At 36.4% G+C, this 24,348-nt stretch overlaps 2 protein-coding genes across 2 annotated transcripts; one reads left to right on the top strand and one right to left on the bottom strand.

The window, feature by feature from the left end:
• Positions 1-916: 916 nt before the first annotated feature.
• Positions 917-7,805, top strand: LOC132272743 (uncharacterized). The gene is made up of 4 exons (XM_059773837.1): positions 917-1,175; positions 1,293-2,866; positions 3,011-4,662; positions 7,739-7,805. Exons 1-4 carry the CDS (start codon positions 917-919, stop codon positions 7,803-7,805), a joined length of 3,552 nt encoding a protein of 1,183 aa, XP_059629820.1.
• Positions 7,806-16,044: 8,239 nt separating this feature from the next.
• On the bottom strand, positions 16,045-17,172 carry LOC132272742 (transcription termination factor MTERF15, mitochondrial-like). Its single transcript, XM_059773836.1, has one exon. It carries the CDS (start codon positions 17,170-17,172, stop codon positions 16,045-16,047), a length of 1,128 nt encoding a protein of 375 aa, XP_059629819.1.
• Positions 17,173-24,348: the final 7,176 nt, after the last annotated feature.

The raw sequence follows: 24,348 nt of genomic DNA, 5'->3' as shown, positions 1-24,348 counted from the left end.
TTTTATGAAGAAAAAGATGATCAGCCCGACCAGGATCCAAAGCATGCGGCCAAGTACAGAATTCGTTTTGGTTCTCTCCCGGATAAGGTAAATTGTAACATGGTATTTGTTTTGCCTTCTGTGTTTGAAGCAAGGATAGAACCAACGATGAACAGGGATGTTGAGTCAGCCAAGCAGGAAGAAAAGGCTGAATCTTCAGAAATTAAGAACGATTCGACAAGTTCATCGGCCGGGATAGGATTGATCTCTCAGGATCAGCCATCTGAGGCCGATAAAATTATTTTTGAAAAACCACCTTTGTCCATGACACAGCAGTTGAGGCCGTTGTATGTTAAAGTATGGGTTGAGGGTCAGCCAATCAATAGGGTTTTGGTTGACAATGGTTCGGTGGTGAATGTCATTCCATCAACTACTTTGAAGAAATTGGGTAAAACCATGGATGATGTAGTTCCAACCGACGTGGCCATCAGTGGTTTTAATGGAGGATCTAGTAACACCAAAGGTATTCTACCTTTGGAAATTACTATTGGCGGTAAGACATCCTTTACGGCTTTCTTTATCATTGATTTAACCGCGGCCTATAATCTCCTTTTAGGCCGAGATTGGATTCATCCTAACATGTGCATCCCATCAACCTTGCATCGAATGTTGATTTTTTGGGACGAAAATGAGGTAAAAATTGTTGAGGCCGATAACAAACCCTTTATAGCTAGGGTGTATTCGGCTGAGGCTGCACTTTATGATGAAACTGTTGTACCTATCAAATTTGTTGGCATTAACAGGATGGGACGACCAGCAGCGGCAACAATGAAGAAGAATTTAATTAATGCTGATATTAAAGAATTATTGTCAGAAGCAGCTCGGCCGAAAGTTGATATTTTCAGGTCGACCATCAAGGACATTGAAGATGTTACTGATGGATCACAAAACCAATGAAGAAAAGAAGCGGCAAGCTTTCAGGGCCGCTTGCATCAGACTGAAAGCATATCTGGCTGAGAAGAGACTGGCCAGAGAAGAACAACTATATGAAGAGGTATCGGCCAGCACGGCCGATATAATTGAAGAGGGTTTCGAAAAACTGGATGCAATCCAACTTGAAGATTTGGAGTTAGCCCCTTCTAGGATGGAAGATAATAAAGCAGAGGTGCAAGATCCTTTATTGGAAATAAATGTTGGTACTAAAAAAGATAATCGGCCATTATTTGTTAGTGCTTTGCTTGAGCCCAAATTCCAGGCCGATTTGATTAAATAATTAAATGAATATAAGGATTGCTTTGCTTGGAGTTATGAAGAGATGCCTGGCCTGTCTAGAAAATTGGTAGAACATAGATTACCGATCAAGAAAGATTTTCAGCCATATAAACAACCACCAAGAAGGATGTCTTCGGAAGTAATGCTCAAAATTAAAGAAGAAATTGAAAGACTTCTTAAGGCAGGATTTATTCGAACAGTTAGGTATGTTGAATGGTTGTCTAATGTTGTTCCTGTAATGAAGAAGAATGGCAAACTTAGAGTTTGTGTGGATTTTCGCAATTTAAATAATGCCACTCCAAAAGATGAATATCCAATGCCTGTGGTCGATCAACTTATTGATTCGGCCGCTAAGCATGAAATATTGTCTTTTATAGACGGCCATTCAGGCTACAATCAAATCTATTTAGCCGAGGAGGATGTTCATAAAACGGCTTTTAGATGTCCTGGGTCAATTGGTACTTTTGAGTGGATTGTGATGCCATTTGGCCTAAAAAATGCTGGGGCTACTTATCAAAGGGCAATGAATTCTATCTTTCATGATATGATTGGCCGATTCATGGAAATTTATATAGATGATGTGGTTGTGAAATCATCGGCTAAGAGACAGCATTTGGAACACTTGAAAAGGGCCTTTGAAAGGATGAGGATTCACAAATTGAAAATGAACCCATTGAAGTGTGCATTTGGAGTTTCAGCCGGGAATTTCTTGGGGTTCTTGGTACATAAACGAGGTATTGAAGTTGATCAGAATAAGGTCAAAGCTATTATAAATGCTAGGGTCCCAGCCAACAAAAAACAAGTGCAAAGGTTCCTCGGCCAGGTAGGTTTTCTTAGAAGATTTATTTCTAACCATGCTAGCCGAGTGCATGTCTTTTCGACTTTAGTGAAATTAAAGTCACATGAGAAATTTCATTGGGACGAATCCCATCAGAAGGCCTTTGACAAAATAAAAGAGTATTTGGCAAACCCCCCGGTTGTAATGCCTCTAAGAAAGAAGTGGCCGTTAAAGCTTTATTTATCAGCCGCAGAAGAATCAATTGGTAGTATGCTCGCACAAGACAATGAACATGGAAAGGAGCAGGCTGTCTACTACCTGAGTAGAGTACTAACTGATGTAGAATGCAGATATTCCTCAATTGAGAAGCTTTGTTTATCTTTGTACTATTCGGCCATGAAGTTGATAGTATACATGCGGCCTGTTGATGTTTACATTCTTTGTCAGACTAACGTGATCAAGTATATGCTATCAAGGCCATTGATCACTGGCCAAATAGGTAAGTGGGCTTTGGCTTTGATGGAATTCAATTTTATCTACGTCCCACAAAAATCAGTAAAAGGAAGGGTTCTGGCTGATTTTTTGGCCGATCATCCTTCAACTGATATTGATCCATGGGTTTATGATGAATTGGAGTTATCAGCTATATTCTTAACTTCTTGGATCTTGATGTTTGATGGATCAAGCACGGCTGATGGAGCAGGAGCAGGTATTGTTATTATTTTGCCAGCTGGCAGAAAGGTTTCATTCTCTTTCTTTTTAGATTTTAAATGTTCAAATAATCAGGCCGAATATGAAGCGCTTATAATCGGCCTGGAGATTTTAATTGAAATGACTGTTAGAGATGTAAAGATTTTGGGAGATTCAAACTTAGTCCTTAGCCAAATTTCTGAAGATTTTAAGTGCCTAAGTTGGCAATTAAGGCCGTTTCATTCTCTGGCCACTTCATTAATTAATCAATTTGATAATGTTCAACTTAAGTTCTGGCCGAGAGGGCAGAATAAGGAGGCCAACAGCATGGCCCAAGCAGCCTCTGGAATAAGAGTACCAGCTGGAATAGAAGATCAGTTAATAAAGATAACACGAAGATCTTTGCCATCGGCCGAATTGAGAAATACTATGTTGTTTGTTACTTGGACAATTGATGTAGAAGATTTGGCCGACGATGACTGGAGGATACCATTTATAATGTTTCTTCGAAATCCAAACATTAAGGCTGATAGAAGTATTAAAAGAAAAGCGATCAACTTTGTGCTTCTAGACAGGGATCTATACAGAAAAGGGTTAGAAGATGGGCTCTTACTACAATGTATAAGCAAGGAGGAATCACTTCAGGTTATGGCCGAGGTACATGAGGGCAGCTGTGGGGCTCACCAAGCTGGGATTAAAATGAGATGGTTGATTCGCAGGTATGGATATTATTGGCCGAGGATGAGGAAAGATTGCATAAATTACTCAAAAGGTTGTCAAGCTTGTCAAAGACATAGGCCGATTCAAAATGTACCAGCAAAAGAATTACAGCCAATAATCAAACTTTGGCCATTCAGAGGTTGGGGCCTTGACCTTATTGGTAAAATTAATCCACCATCAAGCGAAGGCCATCACTGGGTGATTGTTGCCACAGATTATTTTACTAAATGGGTTGAGGCCAAGGCTTGCAAAGCGGTTGATCAGCAAACAGTGATTAATTTCATGGAACAAAACATCATCCACAGATTTGGGATTCCAGAAACACTTGTTTCAGACAATGCAACAGTATTTAGGGCAACTGATGTACTACAATTCGGCCACAACATGAATATTCATATGTCAGCCTCTACGCCATACTATACTCAAGCAAATGGCCAGGCCGAATTTTCAAACAAAATTTTAATAGAGATCATTGAAAAAATGATCAAAGATAAGCCAGAAAGCTGGCTAAATTATAATCAGCCAGAACGTTGGCCGAATTATAATCAGCCACTGGTGGTAAATCAAGATCGACCGGTCATTGATTATCTTAATCAGCCAACGACGGTCGATAAGGTTCAGTTGGCTGATCCTATTAAGCAAGAATATGGTAATGGCCTTAAGCGAATAGGTCGACCAATGTACAAAAAGCCAAAATCAGCCACATCCGACACTCAAACATCTACCATATCTGCCAAAAAGGGAGCAGATGATGAAGTCATGGAGGTCGACAATGATATTTTCATACCAGGTAGTAATGTGATCGGCCAGGCTCCCAAAAGGAAGGTTGATGAAGGGAATCAGCCTAAGGTTACCGAGAGTACACCATCAGCCATTCCGAATGTTAAGGCTCTCATACAACACGAGAAAGGTAAAAGAATTTCAGAATTAAATCGGCTAGATTACCAGAATACTTGGCCGAGAGTGGTATCTAATCCTCAGCCAGAATCATCATTGACTAAGAGAATTCTTTTAGCCTGTCGTTCTCAACCGAATTTCAAGAAAAGAAAGCGGGGATGGAAACTAAAAAGGGTTAAGTGGAGAAGAAATTCGCGGAAGAAAATGAATCGGCCAATTAATGCAAAATTTTGCATGGCCGATGCAGTGCTACATGAAGAAAATAAAATGGGGCGACCAATATCGGCCATAATGAAAAGAAGTCTAGCTGATATTAACTCTAAAAGGTTAGTCAGAAAGGTATTTTGGCTGAAGATAATGTTTCATCGGCTAGCTGTTGAGGTGCCAAATAAAAAATCAAGGACGAGAAAGGCCATAGCCGCTGGCATTCTAAAAGCTTACCCCGGCAGATAAAAAATCGGCCACAAAAGAAATACTATTCTTGGTATTTTTGGCTGATATAGCTGAAGTCATCAAAGAAAATGACTATTCAAAAACATGGGATAGCGTACTTTCAGAAGCTCCATGGGAGTATAAAAATTCAAGAGGATCAGCCATCAGAAAAGCTCCATACTGGTAGAATTTTGTTCTTTCAAAACAGAAGCCAGTTAGATCGGCCCAAATGACATTACATAACTGCTTGATCCCGGCCGATCACGATCATGCCTTACTAGTAGAGTTGGGAAACTTCAATGGTGAGGTCTATCATGGGTTTATAAATAGCCAATATTTTGAGGGGTATCAGCCAGCTTTAAGGGAATAATGGAAGAACCAGGATCGGCCAGTTCTGGCTGACGCAAAATAAAGACCAACTTGAGGTGGCCCGGAAGAAATAAAGTTTAGAAACTCGTAAGCTGCCAGTTTCTTTTCAATACATTTTAAAATTCCAAAAATCTTATCGGCCTGAGTGGCCGATAAGACATTTGAAATTCAGGGGGCATTTGTTGGCACCAAAAACTGGCAGCCATCTTAGCGATGACGTGGACCAATGAGAAATTGACAAGTGTTTATTATGTCTTAAGGGAAGTCGGCCAATAGAGAGACAAAAGGAGAAAATCTAGGCAAATATATTTCAGCTACTTTGTTGATAAGGTTGTTGCTAAATATATTTGTAGAGATTTGAATCAATTCAAATATGTCATCAATTCAAAAGAGAAGACTTAAGAGATTTAGTTACAATAAATAACTAAATCCCAATGAAGTAGGAATTTCAACAAGAAAGGAATAGCCGTATAAGTTCAAAAGTTACAAATGGCCATTAGGCCATTTAAGGGAATGAAACGGGCTGCTAAACTTAAGGAGGGGAGTTGCTAAAAATTAGCAACTTTTCAGTAACTTTCTAGCAACGTTTTAGCAATATCTCGGCAACTTACATGTGATTAAATCGAGGAAGGTTGTTTTTATAGAGATTTCCTACTGAAACAAAACAAGAAAGGAAGCGGAATAACAATAGGATTTGACTGAGTTCAAATTGTGAAGAAAAAGAATCAAAGAAGGAGAGATTTTTTAGCAATAACTTAGGAAAATAAGTTGAGATAGAACTTCTATAAATAGAAGTATTGTATTCCTATTCCAATTTGTCCAGCACCACCACAAAACATGCATTTCAACTAAAAATATTTTCAATTGACTCTACGTTATTTTTTCCTATCAATTTCTTTATTTCAATTTAATGGCAATTGATTAGATCATTGTCAACTATTTCAATTCAGCCATTTACTTTCTTTCAATTTCAATTATGCCAATTTTAATTACGCAATTTTAGTTAGGCTTTCAATTCAATGGCAATTGATTAAATTCTTGCCATTGAATCGTAGTGACAATTGATTAAATTCTTGTCATTACTTGGCTGATGGCAATTGATTAAATTCTTGCTATCACGTTTCAGTGGCGATCGATTAAATTCTTGCCATTGTGTTTGGCTGATGGCGATCGATTAAGTTCTCGCCATCACGTTCGGCCGGCGATCGATTAAGTTCTTGCCGCCTGTCTTCACTCGGCCATTCCATCCATTCAAACATTCATCAGCCGTTGCATTTCTTTAGACACTCTAAAAAGTCCTTGCTACAAACAAGGCATAAAAGAACCTTGCTGGGAGTTCTTACTAGTCTCTCTCCCACACAATCGCCTGAGAGTCAGCCATCGGAAAAAGGGATAGGCTGGTGTTCAATTACATATTTTGGGTATTTTGTACAAATACTCTGGCACGCCCGCGAAGAGTCCATCGACCGGCGTAGGGAACAAAAACCGCGTGAACAATATGTATCAAAAAGTCTTCATGTTTTATCTGCAAAACCCTTTTCTCTGCTTCTTGTAATTTTTAGTTCTAGGCTTGCGATTCTTTATTATGTACCGTATCTACCAGACTACCAGTTCATGTTTTAGGGCTAGGGGCTTGTTTGGCATTTTTTTTGTCTTTCCAATTTTGATATGAAGTTGAAGTGAGACAAGACTTGTATACCATTTTCAGAGATAATCAATTTAGTTCGGTTATTGTAATACTTGCATCATCCACAAAGAATGGGTCCTATGCTTGTGGAATTTTAATGGATAGTAGATGCAAAGCCCTTGCATGGCTGTTCTTTTGGGTCCATGAAAAAAAGTGGTTGTTGAGTTGTCTGTAGAAGATGAGGCTCGCTCCTCCGAATTGTAGCCCGACTCTACATTAATCTTTAGCAGTGAAGTTTTAATTGGAAGCTTGTGAGAGTATTGATCCACTGTCCAATTAAAGCCCTAACATTATTGAATTTTTCTTGATTTGATTAAATTATCTTTAAAAGGTCACTTATTAGTAACTAAGTTTTGAAATTAGTGACTATTTATCTTTTGTTTTTGTTTAGCCAGTGGTCACTTTAACGTAATTTTATTTAGCATTGGACATCAAAATCTAATTTTTACAAAAAATAAAAAAATTTAAATAAATAACAAACAAGGAGAGGGGGTATTGTGCAACGCTTTGAAACTATAGTAAATTATCTTTAAGAAATGGCTCAAGCTCTGCCAAATTAGACACAACACCCCAAAAAAAACCAAACTCTTTCACCATCTCCATAATTGAATATGGAAATATAGAGAGTAAAGAGGAAGAGGCACGAGTCCGATCAGACTTCCCTTGCCGCCTTCACTATTTTTTAATGCTAATAATAGAGAGTGAAAAATGGACCTTAAACAACGTTCAAACAAGTAAAGAAGACATCCGGAAAAAATTTGGAGTATTAAAAATGATTAGTTATGTACATTAAAAACTAAATATTTAATTAACTACACAAGATTAGAGGAAAAATAACAAAAATATGTGATTAAGTAACTCCAAGTGAAAATATGTGGTATTTTTGTTTGAAAATCTTTTTCTACTCTTTGTAGAGCATTGGCTGGTACTTATGGTGTTCCACGCTCCAGTGCTTCCAAAAAGGCTTCGTCTCGTTTTTGAGTGGAATTTCTCATTGGTGGTGTTTGAAGGAGATTGTAAGGACTATTTTCCAATGTCAGGCATCCTTGCAGGCATCTCGAATTGTGGTGGATGCATCATCTCTTCCATCCTTGCAGGCATCTCGAATTGTGGTGGACGATGTCATCTCTTCCATCCTTGCAGGCATCTCGAATTGTGGTGTCATCTCTTCCATCCTTGCAGGCATCTTGTGGTGGACAACGTTGTCTCTTCCATCCTTGCAGGCATCTCGAATTGGCTCTTCCAAAAAGTCTTCGTATCATTTTTGAGTGGGATTTCTCATTGGTGGTGTTGGAAGGAGATTGTAAGGGCTATTTCCCAACGTCAGCCATCCTCGCAGGCATCTCGAATTGTGGTGGACAACGTTATGTCTGCCATCCTTGCAGGCATCTTGAATTGTCTCTTCCATCCTTGCAGGCATCTCGAATTGTGGTGGACAACGTTATCTCTTCCAGGGATCTGGAATTGTGGTGGACGACAACATCTCTTGGTGTAATATATATTGGAGCAGGTGTCTTTGAAATGGATCCCTCGTTCAGCAAATGGATCACATTGAAAAATATCAAAAAATTAATTCGGAGAAAATCTTTTAACTGAAAAGAAAGATATATATTACTATATTAGGAATGCTAAAAAGGTGAAGCATACACCTTAATTAATTAGAATTCTTTTGAAACATTCAGAACTATCTGCAAGTAAAACGAATTGAATCTTTGTTTTCTTGACCCAAGGATAGTGAAAATATTGGGGAATTACGGCTGGTACAAATTTATAAAGACATTCTGAAATTTGTAGCCAAATAGATAACTAATTCACTGTCATGAAAACATAGACATGAATCACACTTGTACCCAAATTTTGAGATAGTAATACAAATACATAAAAAGTCTTCTGATGTCCATATTTCTAATCTAATTTTGTAAATTTGGACTAGTTCATAATTTACAATTCTTTAAGTGCCTTCAAATTTATTTGCTCCATACATGTGAAATGAACCAGCTTGGGGTTGCAATAAAACATGAATGTTTTTACTTTCAGTAGAGTAAATAAATTTCATAACATAAAACAAAACAGTCGGCAAGGCAAGAAAAGGAACAAATATTAATCCATGTTTTTCAAAGTAGTACAGCATATGGATACAAGAAAGAACTTTTTTGAATATCTAGCGCAAAAGAGTACCTACTTACCTGCCATGCCATGCCGCCAAGTCATTGCTTCTCGGACAAAAGATTCAGTCTCAGCCTGCCTCTAAGTATTAAATCATGAAGTCCCAAAGGATGTCATGATCTTAAGCACATATATCTGCTTTCTATGAGTCCTTCTTAACTACAAATAATTCGCCAACTTCATTTGAATAAGGGAGTACATATTTCTCATAGAACTTATCAGTGGTCCTGCATACAGTCCCCAAACCCGGCTTTTTAAGAAGCAAATTCCTGCTTTCCAAAACATCCAGAACTCTTAACCGTGGCTTAAGCCTACTTTCAACACCGAAACCAAGTAAGTCTGGGTTACTACCAACATATGAGATATCACATTTGCCTGTGCTAAGGAAAAGCTGTGTTATCGCCTTAATTTTCCTCTGTGACTTAGTGAAAGCATGAGGCTGTTTCCTATAAACTGACAAAATGTCATCTTCCGAAAACCGCCAAACTCTTAAAAGACCTCCAATTTCAACTCCCATTTCTCTTTAGTCATCGAACTAATAGTCCAAATTGCATGAAGAAACATCTTAGACTCCCTGTCAAATCCCATCTCATCAACCCTCTTCACATATTCTCTAATTCTCGTCGGTGTATGCAAGAAAAATCTTGGGCAATTATAGACAAATTGAGTTATTTGCAACGAACTAATACCAAAACTCTTCAAAAATTCAATATTGGGTATCAAAGTTTTCGCCAAATCATACCTCAAAATCCTACCAGACCCAGATTTCTTTAAAAACCGAGACACATCATCCATATTCAAACCCAAAACACACTTCAATGCTAAAATTGATGGGACAAACCGATTCTCAACGCTATAAGTTAGAATCCGTGGGTTAGACGAAACAAATTTCACAACATCGCTAGAAGAAAAACCCCAAGGCCTGAAAAAACTTGAATTTGGGTTTGATGGTGAGCTCAAGATTTGCAGAGAGAAGTTGAGGGACGACTTTGATGACATGCTCGAGATGAGTATCCGAAAAACCACTTTCCTGGAGAAATGAAAGAATCGAATCGGTCTCTTCAGGCCTTTTCACATACTTTACGAAGGAAGAGACTTTCGAAGCAGTTTCAGGAGAAAATTGTCTCTCAATCAAGTAATCGGCCACCGCAATGGGGGTTTCTGGAGAGGAAGAGAAGAAGAGGAGAGAGAAAAGGGAGATTCGAGTTTTGTTGAGATGTGAAGAGTTCTTGAGAGAGAGTGAGATGAGACTTCTGCATATATATATAGTCATTTCTTGAAGATACACACACATATGATATGCTTTCAATCAAAGCAAAGAGTGTAGAGATGAGCACTTGCCTGTAAAGTGGGGAGCTTCATAGACTTGCAGTGATTTGATTCTCTCTCTCTGGTTCTCTGGAAGTGTGTGAATGATGAACTGTGTACCCTAAAACTAGTATTTTGTTTAAGGCCTTGAACCAAATCGACACAGGTATTTAAACGTTTGACTAGCCCAAAAATTAGGTGGGCTGGTCGGCTGGTCCTAAGTCCTATTCACAAGTCTCACAACATGTTATTTTATATAAATTAACTCTTTTTATTATTATTTATTTATTTATTATTATTATTTTTTTCCTGACAAAGACAATCAGAAACCAAACACAACCAAAAAACTTAGAACCAACATCAGTCACAGCAAAAGGAACAACAGAAGGAGGTAAAGAAAATAAAAGCTGATCCGACCCAAAGCTATTCTGCCAAAGAGCTGCCAACTCATGAGCTACACGATTACCTTGGCGACGCACATGAGTCAAAGAAACAGACGAAAACCGTCGCAAATCCCGATTAATATCAAAACATAAAGAAACAATTTTTTAAGGACAAGTCGCCCTGCGCAAATCCCGATTAACTCTTTTTATTATTTTCAATGACTATTAATTTTGGATGACGTTATAATATAGTCAGACATATTTGCAAGAATAATTTCATAATTATTTCTTCACACATGGAGCTAAGTGTGGTGGGTCTGATTGCGACTTAACTTTCTGGTTATGGTTTTGGGTGTGCTCGTCAAGAAATTTTAGCAACATGTCACTCCTTAGATCGAACTCATCAAGAAATGATATCAATGAACAAAAACTGTATAAACATACAGATATTCATAATTAATGTTTATATAGAGAAGTAAATAGTAATATTAATTAAGAATAGTAATACTCCCACTAAAATATTTAGCATAAATAATCAATCAAAATCCATTGGCAACTCATGTAAATGTTTTAGTGAACTTTTATAAAGTAGTCTATTTATATTTGGGAATGGTCGAAACGTGAAAGAACATCTTTTAGCAAGCTTTTCAGACTCAGATTTATGCTAAGAGAGAGAGTCCACTCCAAATCGAGTTATAGCAACACAAAGAGTTGTAGCAATTTCATATTCCCCAACTCTAAAAACAAAAGCAAGAAAGTAGAAATAGTAACCAAAAATCTTTATCAAAGAGAAATTGAAAGGGCACCTATATTTGTTGGGGAAATGGATTTATCATAACAGTAGTCTTCCCAGCATCATCATATCGTGATTAGGGAAGCAGATCGAGGTCGTTGTCGCGGTGGCAAAGAAGCCCATTCTGCCAAAAAAAAAAAAAAAAAAAAATGAAAGAAAAAATAGCCCAAAATTGAGCCATATTTCAAGGAATGTTGAAAAAAAAAGAAGATTTTTTTATTTAAAATATGTTAAAAGAAGTAAAGATCAGATGTATATAATAGATTATATATATAAAACTAAAAAAATTTGGGGGGGGGACTTATATTTTTTTACCTATAGAGGCAATACTAATATTGTTTACCTGTACTCGTGGCCCCCAGTACATGTTATTGCATGCATTATCCTATTTTATGCCAATCAATTACTTTTGTAACATATTCATTTTGTCTATCTAATTGTTTGATCAAATATGAATCTCATATATTTATACACACATATATATGTGCATTATATATAATAAAAATATAATACACATAATACAATAATAGTATATACTCCGTATAATATATAATATGAGTAAATATATAAGATTTATATATAATATGAGTAAATATATAAGATTTGAACTTATATATATATCGTCCCAACAAGTAACATACATAATTTTGTCCTGATAGAACTTGAACCCATGATTTTGGGTGACACAGTGAACTGATTCAATATATTAAGGGTTTGCGGCTGATAATTTATAAGATACTCAAGGCACTGTGAGCATGTATGTTCTGTGTCATCAAACTCAAAATATTACAACATACACGAATCACAATTGTACCAAAATTTGAGATAGTAACATAAATACATAGAGCTTTTATGATGTCCATACTTTTTCAAGAGCCATCAAGTTTATTAGCTCCATTCACGCGAAATGGACTGCCTTGGGGTAGTAATAAAACATGAATGTTTTTAATTTCCGTAAAGTAAATTAATTTCATTAACAGAACAATCAACAAGCAAAAAAACAGGAACTAAAAACATTTTTTTAAAAAAAATGGGATCTAAATGTAGTATGCACTTGTGGTACTGAGCCACCACATTGGAATGAATGAATAGAATAGCTAAAACTTTGCACACATTTGTTTGTGAAATTAGGTCAGTTCAACTTGAAATTAAATTTCAACCGATTTTTCACATAAAATAGGATCAATTTTCACAAGATGGCCTTGCCACTAGCTACTATATCTACATGCCTCTAATTACTATTGAAGACATAAAACTTAGTAACTAGAATTAACCACATCTCATCAGCTATGGCTAATCTCAGCAGAATTCGATTATGAGGATAACACTATCAAAGGTGGCTTGAATGAGAAGTAAACAGAACCGACCAACTGCTAAAAAAAGAGAGGCTGAAATGCAGAATCATAGACAGCCACAAGCTACAAATGCCCTGGGATATATCAACCATGCTAAGAAACATCAAACGAAATACAAGTCAGAACAGCCAGTAGTTATGATATTCAACACCACACCGGCATCAACTCCTCTTTTTGGTAGGTAAGACACACACACACACACACACACTATTGCTCCTACGGGAACTGACATCAACAGATCGACTCAGCTAGTTCATGACTTTACAAGAGAACTTGGTTCTCAGAAGAATCATAAGACCCTTTTGATTCCTCTTTCCTCCGATAAGTTTCTAAAACCTTCTATACTGCAGTGCTTACTCTCTTATCAATCCAGTCTCAAGGTGGTAACAGAGTTCCAAAACAAAACCAGAATCATCTCAGTAGTTCCTAAAGAAGAGAAATTTGTAGGAATCTAAAAAGGAAATGAAAAAAGAAGCCGAGATATGCTAATGGACAATTAAGAAATAGTCAGTGAATCGAAGTCAAAATTCACTATTGCAAGAAGCACCTGCAGAGTGCAGACAACTTCTTTCGGGATACTGCTAGCATTGGAAGAAGAATCTTACTTTCCTAAATCATAGTTATATTGGTAGATCAGTACAGACAGGCATGCGTACTGTAAGTACCAATATAAATGAGAAACAAAACTTATAGTAGAATACGATCATGCACAATGAGAAATATAAAGTGAATCACGGCTATATGTGCAGATACTTAACAAATCATTGCCTGACACAAAAAATGAGAAAGCTTGAGAAAATGTGATACATATCAGGGTTATTCAACATGATGCCTCAATTGAAAAAATGAAACAAAAAGAAATGTTCAATTGAACTCATTTGAAATGATACAGCCGGCAGGAAAATTAATCCATCTTTTTTCAGAGTAGTACACCACATGGATAAAAGAAAAAAAAAAACATGAATATCTAGTGCAAAATAGAACCTACTTACTTGCCATGATATGTGGCCAAGTCATTTGCTTTTTGGAAAAAAGATTCAGTCTCAGCTCACAAAAATGTCATTATCTTAAGCACATATTTCTGCTGTCAACGAGGCCTTCTTAACCACAAATATTTCGCCAACTTCATTTGAATAAGGGAGTACACATTTCTCAAAGAACTTCTTATCAGTTATGTGGAATACAGTCATCAAACTTGGCTTTTCAGGAAGCAAATTCCTCCTTCCCAAAACCTCCATAACTCTCAGCCGTGGTTTAAGCCTATTTTCAACACTAAGAATAAGTAAATTTGGGTTCTTAACAAGAAGCGAGATATCAAATTTGCCCGTGCTAAGGAAAAGCTGTGTTGTCTCCTTAATTTTCCTCTCTGACACAGCAAATGCCATAGGCTGTCTCCTAAAAACAGAGCATTTTACTATTAATCCGAATGGCATGAAGATACGTCTTACATTCCCTGTTAAAGCCCATCTCATCAACACTCTAGACATATCCTCTATTATTACTTTACGTTGGGTAATAATAAGACACAACGAGTTATTTGCGACAAACTAATACCACAACTCTTCAAAAATTCAATATTGGGTATCAAAGTTTTCGCCAAATCATACCTCAAAAACCACCCAAACTTCTTTAAAAACCTAGACACATCATCCATTTTAGAACCCAAAACACTCTTCAATGCTAAAATCATTGGGACAAACCGATTATCAACGCTATAAGTTAGAATCCGTGGGTTAGACGAAACGAATTTCACAACATCGCTAGAAGAAAAACCCAAGTCCTGAAAAAACTTGAATTTGGGTTTGATGGTGCGCTCAAGATTTGCAGAGAGAACATGAGGGGCAACTTTGATGACATGCTCGAGATGGGTATCCAAAAAACCAATTTCCTGGAGAAATGAAAGAATCGAATCGGTGTCTTCAGGCCTTCTCAGATACTTTACGAAGGAAGAGACTTTCGAGGCAGTTTCAGGAGAAAATTTGTGTCTATTAAGCAAGTAATCGGCCACGGCAATGGGGGTTCTAGGAGAGGAAGAGAAGAAGAGGAGAGAGAGAAAAGGGATTCGAATTTTGTTGAGATGTGAAGAGTTCTTGAAAGAGAGATACGAGACTTTTGCAGGTATATATAGTCATTTCTTGAAGAAACACAGAGATGTGTTATATATAATATGTTTTCAATCAAAGCAAATTCCTGTAGTAGTATGACTGTATATGTTAGCATCATATCATGTTTCTTGTTAAGGGCATTTTAGAAAGACCATTATATAAGCCCTAATGTAAACATCACGTCTTTTGGGGTCTTCACTCATCCATTCCCCTTTCAGAAGTGAAAAACTTGCTTTAAAACTCAACATCTCCACTTCCTCAAATCTTCTCGCCGCCCTATATGTCCCCTGCTTTGACGATAATTTTAGAAACAGGACACCCACATATGGAGACACCTTTATGTTTTACAGTATTGTATTCACCAGATTTGTAGCATTTCAAGCTGCCAAATTATAAAATAATTAAGATTCTCTCTCTCTCTCTCTCTCTCTCTCTCTCTCTCCCTCTCCCTCTCTCTCTCTCTCTCTCACACACACACACACAGAGATATAACTCAATTAAAGTGACTCTCTCTCTCACACACACACACACACGCACACAGATATAACTCAATTAAAGTGACAGGGAAATACAAGAACCTTTCTTCCTGTAATGTACCCAACAAAAGTGAAGTCTAGTTCCAAGGCAAGGTGTAGTGGGCTGGGGGCCATCACCCCAAGCCACCATGAGCATGTATGTTCTGTGACACAAAGACTAAAAATGACAACATAGACATGAATCACACTTGTACCCCAATTTTGAGATAGTAACACAAATACATATTGTTTTATGATGTCCATATTTCTAATCTAATTTTGTAAATTTGGACAAGTTCATAATTTACAATTCTTTAAGTGCCATCAAATTTATTAGCTCCATACATGCGCAATGAACCAACTTGGGGTTGCAATAGAACATGAGTGTTTTAATTTCAGTATAGTAAATAAACAAGGCAAGAAAAAGAACAAGAAACAAAAAATTATTCTATTAAACAGACAAGCTAAGCCGGGTAAACAAAAATTAATCCATGTTTTTCAGAGTAGTACACCATATGTTTTTCAGAGTACCTACTTACCGACCTTGCTAAGCTCTAGGTATTAAATCATGAAGTCCCAAACATATTTCTGCTTTCTATGAGGCCTTCTTAATCACAAATAATTCGCCAACTTCATCTGGATAAGGGAGCACATAATTCTCATAGAACTTCTTATCAGTGATCCTGCATGCATTCGCCAAATTCGGCTTTTTAAGAAGCAAATTCCTCCGTTCCAAAACTTCCAGAACTCTTAGCCGCGGTTTAAGCCTATTTTCAACACTGTAAATAAGTAAATTTGGGTTATTAACAACAAATGAGATATCAAATTTGCCCGTGCTAAGGAAAAGCTGTGTTATCTCCTTAATTTTCCTCTTTGACACACCAAATGCCATAGGCTGTCTCCTAAAAACTGACAAAATGTCATCTTCCGAAAACCCCAAACTCTTAAAGAGCTCCAATTTCAACTCCCAATTCTCTCTAGAAATCGAACTAATAACCCGAATGGCATGAAGAAACGTCTTACACTCCCTGTTAAAGCCCATCTCATCAACCCTCTTGACTATTTCTCTTATCCTCGTCGGTTTATGCAAGAAAATTCTTGGAAAATGATACATACATTGAGCTATTTGCGACGCACTAATACCACAACTCTTCAAAAATTCAATATTGGGTATCAAAGTATTCGCCAAATCATACCTCAAAAACCACCCAGACTTCTTTAAAAATCTAGACACATCATCCATATTTGAACCCAAAACACTCTTCAATGCTAAAATCGACGGGCTAAGCCGATTATCAACTCTACAAGCTAGAATCCGTGGGTCAGACGAAACAATTTTCACAACATCGCTAGAAGAAAAACCCAAGTCCTGAAAAATCTTGAATTTGGGTTTGATGGAGCGCTCCAGATTTGCAGAGAGAACCCGAGGGACGACTTTGATGACATACCGGAGATGGGTATCCGAAAAACCACTTTCCTGGAGAAATGAGAGAATCGAATCGGTATCTTCAGGCCTTTTCAGATACTTTACAAAGGAAGAGACTTTTGAAGCCGTTTCAGGAGAAATTTTGTGTCTATTAAGCAAGTAATCGGCCACGGCAATGGGGGTTCTAGGAGAGGAAGAGAATAAGAGGAGAGAGAAAAGAGGGATTCGAGTTTTGCTGAGATGTGAAGAGTTCTTGAAAGAGAGAGAGATGAGACTTTTGCAGATATATATAGTCATTTCTTGAAGAAACACAGCGATGTGCTATATATAATATGTTTTCAATCAAAGCAAAGAGTGTATAGATGACTACTTGCCTGTAAAGTGTGGAGCTTCATAGATTTGAAGTGATTCGATTTTCTCTCTCTATCATTATCTCTCTGGTTCGCTGAAAGTGCTGGAAGGATGAGGAGTGTTGCCCTGAACCTGGTTCGAGCTTTAAGGCCTTAGAGTGAAAGTCCTGGGCCAGGAGGCCCAAGCATTAGGTGGGCTCGTACTATGTCAGTAAAAAAGTTTGAATTTTGTTGCCAATTTAAATCTTTTTCATTATTTGCCTATATGGGGTTTGGTTCACAAGTCTCACCTCATTTTAGTTTAGATAAATTAACACTTTTTATTATTCTAATTGACTTTTAATTTTGGATGATATTGTATATTATTACTCAAAATGAAGAAAAATATGATATTAAGGCTCCGTTTGGTTTGTTTAGAAGTAAAATATTTTCCTTGTAAAATATTTTCTAAACAAAACATTTTCATGTAAAATGTTCTTTTTATTTTTTTATTTTTTCGGTATTTGGCAACGATCTGTAAAATATTTTTTAATCACCTTTTGTGCCAAATTTCTTTTTTTCTTCAATGTTCCTCACCAACAGGGAATGGTACCCCCTAAACCATTCCCCCCTTTCTCTCCTCTTTACTTTCTCTCTCTCTACACTAAACCCCCCTCCCTCTCCTTCTCGTTACTTTCTCTCTCTATATCAGAACATGCTCTCGATCCAAATCTGTTCATTGACCAACCCAAATTTGTGTCCCTCTTTTTCTCTCATCTCACTCTGTGTATGCATATATAGAGAGAAGACTAAAGATTAGATTTTTAGATTGGGAGGACTGAAACTAAGAAAGACTGCAATTCATCCTTTTTCCATAGATCATTCACCTCTAGGAACAACAAGAAGAAGATAGTTTCTCTCACCTTGGATAATGGCCAAATTATTGAAGATATGGAGGAAATAAAACTTCTAAGTTGTCAATCACTTTCAGAATTTGCTAGGTCACTCACCCCATTCTACACACCACACCAGTGACTTATTACTATTCATCACCAAGCAAGTACTTCCTATTCTACATTCTTATCTTAATGAAATGCCAACTTAAATAGAGATTCAGAACTGTATGATAAAGTTAAACAAAGACAGAACACCAAGGCCAGATGGGTATAATGCCCTATTTTTCTAAAGTGCTTGGGATATAGTTTGTAGGTCAATTACAAATGCCATTTCAGAGTTCTTTAGGAATAGCAAGCTTCTAGCAGAGGTAAACAACACCTACATATCCTTGGTTCCTAAATATCATAATCCAACCTCACTTCATGGTTACAGGCTTATCTCTTGTGTCAACACCATCTACAAGTGCATTTCCGAATTGCTTGAAAGCAAGTTACAAACAACATTGCCTCACATAATTGATCAATCCCAAGCTGCATTTATTCATGAACTTCTAAGAGATTACCACATGCACAGTACACCAACAAGATGTGTAATCAAGGTGGACCTAAAGAAGGCTTTTGACTTTGTTAAGTGGGATTTCATCATCTGTTGTCTCACACTGCACAAATACCCACTGAAGTCCATTTCATTGATTCAGGCATATATTTCATCTCCCTTATTCACTATTGCCCTAAATGGTGAATTTCAGGGATTTTTCAAAGGTAAAAGAGGGCTAAGGCAAAGGGATCCCATCTCTCCCTTCCTTTTTGTCATTATTATATATGTTTTCTCATTAATTGTAAGCAACGAAGTGGAAAAAGGGTGTCTTCCCTCAAATATCACTGGAGGTGTAGAGAGTAGAAAATCACTTACTTGTCCTATGCAGATGCTTGTTATTGGTATGCTATGGAGACATTACCTCAGTTTCATTCCTGAAATCTGCACTTGATCTATTCTACTCAATGTCTAGACTTGATATCAACCTCTTAAAAAATGCAGTTTACTTATCTGGAATTGATGACCACACACAAGAAGAGATTACTTCACTACTTGGCATTGATGTTGGCACTCTACCAGTGAGATATCTTGGTGTGCCATTGATCACTACCAACTTAAAATCACAACATTGTAGCTTATTGGTAAATAAGATCACACATAAAATCTCCAACTAGACATCTAAACCACTCTCATATGCAAGTATACTGCAATTGATCAAAGCCGTGTTGGCCTCTACTCAAAACTACTAGTACAACATCTTCATTTTACCAAAAGGTGTTATTGATGAACTCAATAAGATTTTCAAAAGGTTCCTTTGGTCAGGTCCAGAAATGAAATCTTTTGGTGCAAAAGTTGCTTGGAGTAGGGTTTGTAGTCCTAAACTTGCAGGTGGACTAGGAATCTCTAATTTGGAGGTTTCAAATAGAGCTGGGATTATAAGGTATATTTGTGACTTGCTAACAGATGATTCAAATAGACTTTGGATCAATTGGTGCCAATCCCACCTCCTTAAGTCTATAAATCTTTGGACAATCAAATACCCTCAGCCTTGCTTTTGGAGTTGCAGGAAAACCTTCAACTTAGGCATCCTGCACGACTTCTCGTCAAACACACTATTGGCAATGGTGCTACCACATCATTCTGATGGGACAACTGGGCTCTAGGAGGGCCTCTTAGCTCAAGATTTCCACTAAATGTACTCACTGAGGCTAGATTTAATGATGACACAACAGTGGATAATTTCATTATAAACAAGAACTGGGTTTTTCCTCCTAGTATCACCAATGTCATACTTGAACTGCTCTCACCGCCCGGCCCAATTTAGATAGCAAATTACTTAAGTACTCTTATTTTATTAATATATATATTTCCCACTATATATTAAGTACCCTATATAACAATATTAAAGTAACAAATGAATTTCTTTAAAATGAAAGTTGCAATAGTGAAGAATTGAAGATGAGGGAAAAAAAGATGAGTAAATCTATATCAACAATAAATAAATTGTGGTCTTAAATGGGGCGGAACGGGTACCCGCAGGGATAAAAATGTTAAACGGTTACGGAGATATCATCATTCATATGCTCATATATCCATTACCAATAGACTATGCACTTCATTCATATACAATTGATATATGGAGTCTTTGCTAAAGAGTGAGTTAGTTCAAGCTTGCATAAGCTTTGAAAGAACTCATCATTTGTGCTAGAAATGCTAAGACCATGCACATTATCATATAATTCATATTGGTCAACAATTAAGGCATGAGAAGCCTTCATTACCATGAGTTGTTAACGGACATTAGGACCCCAGAATGCGCGTTATGAAAACTATGTTTTTGGCTAAGTGTGAAAAATGGATTTTTGAAATAATGATTATTTCAAAATAATTTTTCCCGGTAATAACTCTTTTTACTGCAAATAGCCTAAACTGATTTTATCAGAATTTTTGATCAATTCTACATTGGTTTACATAAGGATTCATTTTTACCAAAACTATCGGAAATCCAAATTTATACTAAAACTGAATTTCTATATTTTGATTTAGTTGGATTTTAATTTTCTAGTATTTTTTATTGAATCCAAATGGGGGGTACTTCCCCATTTACTTTAATGTTTTCAATGGAAATAAGGTATGTGCAGATGTCCTGTGCACAAACTGTTTCATCTGTTAACTTAGAACAATTTTTGAAGTAGCGGTTCCATTTCGGCCTACCAAAACAAAGGACCAATTCATTTCGGTCTACCAAAATAAGTTAATGAAAGAACACTTTAGATGTTTCAGACGACCGAAATAAAGAGACAAATGAATCGGATGAGCCGATTCTCATAGAATGTTTTAGAATAAAGGAGGAAGGAGTTTCGGACGACCAAAACAAAAGGTGAAATATTTCGGTCTACCGAAATAAGGAATCATAGCCAACCTTGAACCATTTCGAATGACCGAAACACAATGATGTTTCATTTCGGTCGACTGAACCTACCCAGATTCAAATTTGAACGGCTATTTTACCTTGAACCGCGTGCACAACAACTATATTCTTGAATTAGCTCATCAAAACTCTATAAATAGAGCTGGGGACTTCTGGATTAAATGTTGCTACCATATAGAATCATCATATAGCATCCAAAGAGCTTTTGTTCTTCTATTTATACATCCAATATCATTAGAAGAGTATTGTGTTTCATTGTATTCATATATATAATTTAGAGTGAGCTAAACTTTGTATATCAAATCTGTGAGAGATTATTGTGAGCTTTGATTTGCATATCAATCTTTGAGAGATATATTTGTATGCAACAAATCTGATCTTCATTTGTAAGGGTTGGTGTGGCCCAAGAAAGAAGAAACAAGCTAGCTTCAATTTGTAAGGGTTGGTGTGACCCAAAGAAAGACTAAGGGTTCATGTAAAGGTTTGCTCTCCACCCGTAAGGAGAAGGCATAGTGGATTGAGAAGTTTCAAGAAGGGTCTTGAGCCGATGAGTAGGAGTTTCCAAACCTCGCTAAAATCGCTGTGTGAATGTTTGCAATCTTTCTTCCCTTATCTCCTTTACATTTATGCTATTAATTGCTTATGTCCATATCTTGATTATTGCATAATTGTTAGAAGGTGTTAAGTAGAATTTGTAAATCGGAAAATTGGCCATTGTTTGACATAGACTCTATTCACCCCCCTCTATAATCAATACTTGGGCAACAAATATATATATTGTTATAAGTTAAATAATATATATATATATATATATATATATATATATATATCATAAGAATATATCTTTAACAACTATATGTGTATATGTGTGTATATAGATTAACGTCTACTTATATTATTACCAATAGTAAAATAATAATACTAATAGTAATAATAAACTATCCTTAAATATATACATTCCCTTAACTATATATATTCAACTATCTGTGGGTAAATATCCATACCCACTAATACCTCCATCCAAGTAATCTATGGGACCCAATTGATTGGTCCATTGCTACTATCCAAGTCCAACTTCTTTAAATATAAACAGAAAATAAAATATTTAAATTTTAACAATTAAATTACACATCATCATATAACAAATAATTTAGTTAAATCATTTAAAATCAAATAAGCTCACAAAACACATTTAAACACATAAATAAATAATCAATTAAATAATTTTAAAATGCAAATAAAATAATTAAATAAATACCAAGACTATCCTTTTAAAATTAGTGGTATTACATTTAATGCAACTGTGATCCCTACGAAAATGGTGTTATCTTTTTATTGCTTTCTAGTTCATAATTGTATAGTTGTTTTTTTCTTTATTTTCATTCCATAGTTCATTGCTAGAGACTAGCAATATCTAAGTTTAGGGGTGTGATAAGTACTCAAATGTTGCACATTTTAGCACCAAAGTTAAGGTAGTTTAGTCCCTTCATCTATCTTATTTTCCCTTTTTAGTTCTAATTTGTGTTTTTGTCCATTTCAGGTCAATAAGGTTTAAACGGGCTAAAAACAGTTTATTAAAGCCTTTTTGGAGTCATGCATAAAATCCAGAAAAAGTTCAGAAAATTGCCCTGGAGCATCTACGATCAATCGCAAATCCTTCACGATCGATCGCATGCCATATCATCGTTCGCAGCCACGTCAACAATTAGATAAGGCTGCCACATCATCGTTCGATTAATTCACGATCGATCGCAGAAAACTACGATCGTTCGCAATGCCAAGTCAGCACCAGCTAAGCGGATAAGATAGCCAGTTGTCAAGATAGCAATGCCACGTCAACTACTATCGATCGCAGAATTCCACGATTGATTGCAACACTGTTGGTAGAGAGTTGTTTTATTCCCGATTTCACCGAACATCACCTACCAAGTGGCGGCGAGATTGAATCATTTAGGGTCCAATTTCTGACTTGTTTGCACTCCAAGGAGTTTGTTTAAAAGGGGAAATGAGACACTTAGTAGGGGGTTGGCTAATTTTCCACAGGGATCAACTTTAGACATTAGAAATTCTTTCTCTAGAATTAGGGTTTTTGGGAAGAAAAGAGGCAAGAACATCAAGATCTCTAGGGTTTCTACCAAAAAGACTAAGAGGAAGAAGATGGAGCCATGTTTGGGGATTGCCCTTGAGGGTTCCAAGATCACATCCACCTCCTCCATGAGTGGCTAGGGCTTAGAAGAGCCCTAGGCTTATTCTCTAAACTCTAGTCTTTGTTTTTAGGGGGGAATTTATTATTGTAATGAATGTTATAGCCTTGTGAATATATGGATCCTGGTTTTTCCCATGATTTTTATCTATTGTTAAATTCTTTCAAATAATTCTCTAGATTAGTTGCATGTCTATGTGTGATTAATTGAGAATTTGGTGATGGCTATGCATGGATTTTACTAAATGCATTTGTTGATTAATTTGATGGATTATGCTTTGATGGATTGTACCACACTTTTAGTTTAATTGCCTTAAATTTATTATTTTAGCTTTGGTGCGTGTCAAGCACTGACAACAAAAGTGTGTAGTGTGGCTAAGTTTGAATTTATAGAATACCACTACCACTACTAACTAATAAAGAGTAGCTAAAGTAAGTAGAGATCGTCCCAAGGGATTAGGAGCATGTTTTGGAATCAATTTGTTAGATTAGTAGGTCGAATGATCAAAAGATGGTTTGTTGGTTGAATTATACTACAATTTAAACTAAAGAAATACAATGTAAAATAACTAAAATAAATGAGGTATAGATAATATGAGAGAGAAGTCTTGGGTCATAGAGTTCACCACTAAGTATTACCTTCCTAGACATTCAATATTTGATGGATTAGGGGGATTGTGTGTTGTAAATGAAAGTGTGTGCCATTAATTGAAATATTAGCATGGATAGCGAAGTAAGCATACATTGTCTAGTCAATCTAGTGAATAGTATAACATATCAAATTAAGGCATTAATCTTTCCATAAGCCCACAATTAATGCACACTCAACAAATTAGAGAAATGTATTACTTGAATTTATAAGTATAGAACATCAAACAATAAGAATGGATTGTCCACCTATCTAAGAAAGCAAGGCAATTAAACTACAACTAAACTAGTGACATGAAAACTAAACTAATTAAACTAAGGATGTGGCACAATCCATCAAGAAATAAGTATGAACCATCAAATAAACCACAAGAGTAACCCATTTAAGCACCATGCCTTAACCATCACTAGATTCATAATATCAACAC

The sequence above is a fragment of the Cornus florida genome, unplaced genomic scaffold (genome assembly GCF_030987335.1).
Source record: "Cornus florida cultivar Cherokee Brave unplaced genomic scaffold, ASM3098733v1 CherokeeBrave_3.0.0_Hap2_Chr09, whole genome shotgun sequence".
NCBI lineage: Eukaryota > Viridiplantae > Streptophyta > Magnoliopsida > Cornales > Cornaceae > Cornus > Cornus florida.
The sequence above is the reverse complement of the archived record's forward strand: the minus strand, read 5'-3'. Positions and strand labels throughout refer to the sequence as shown.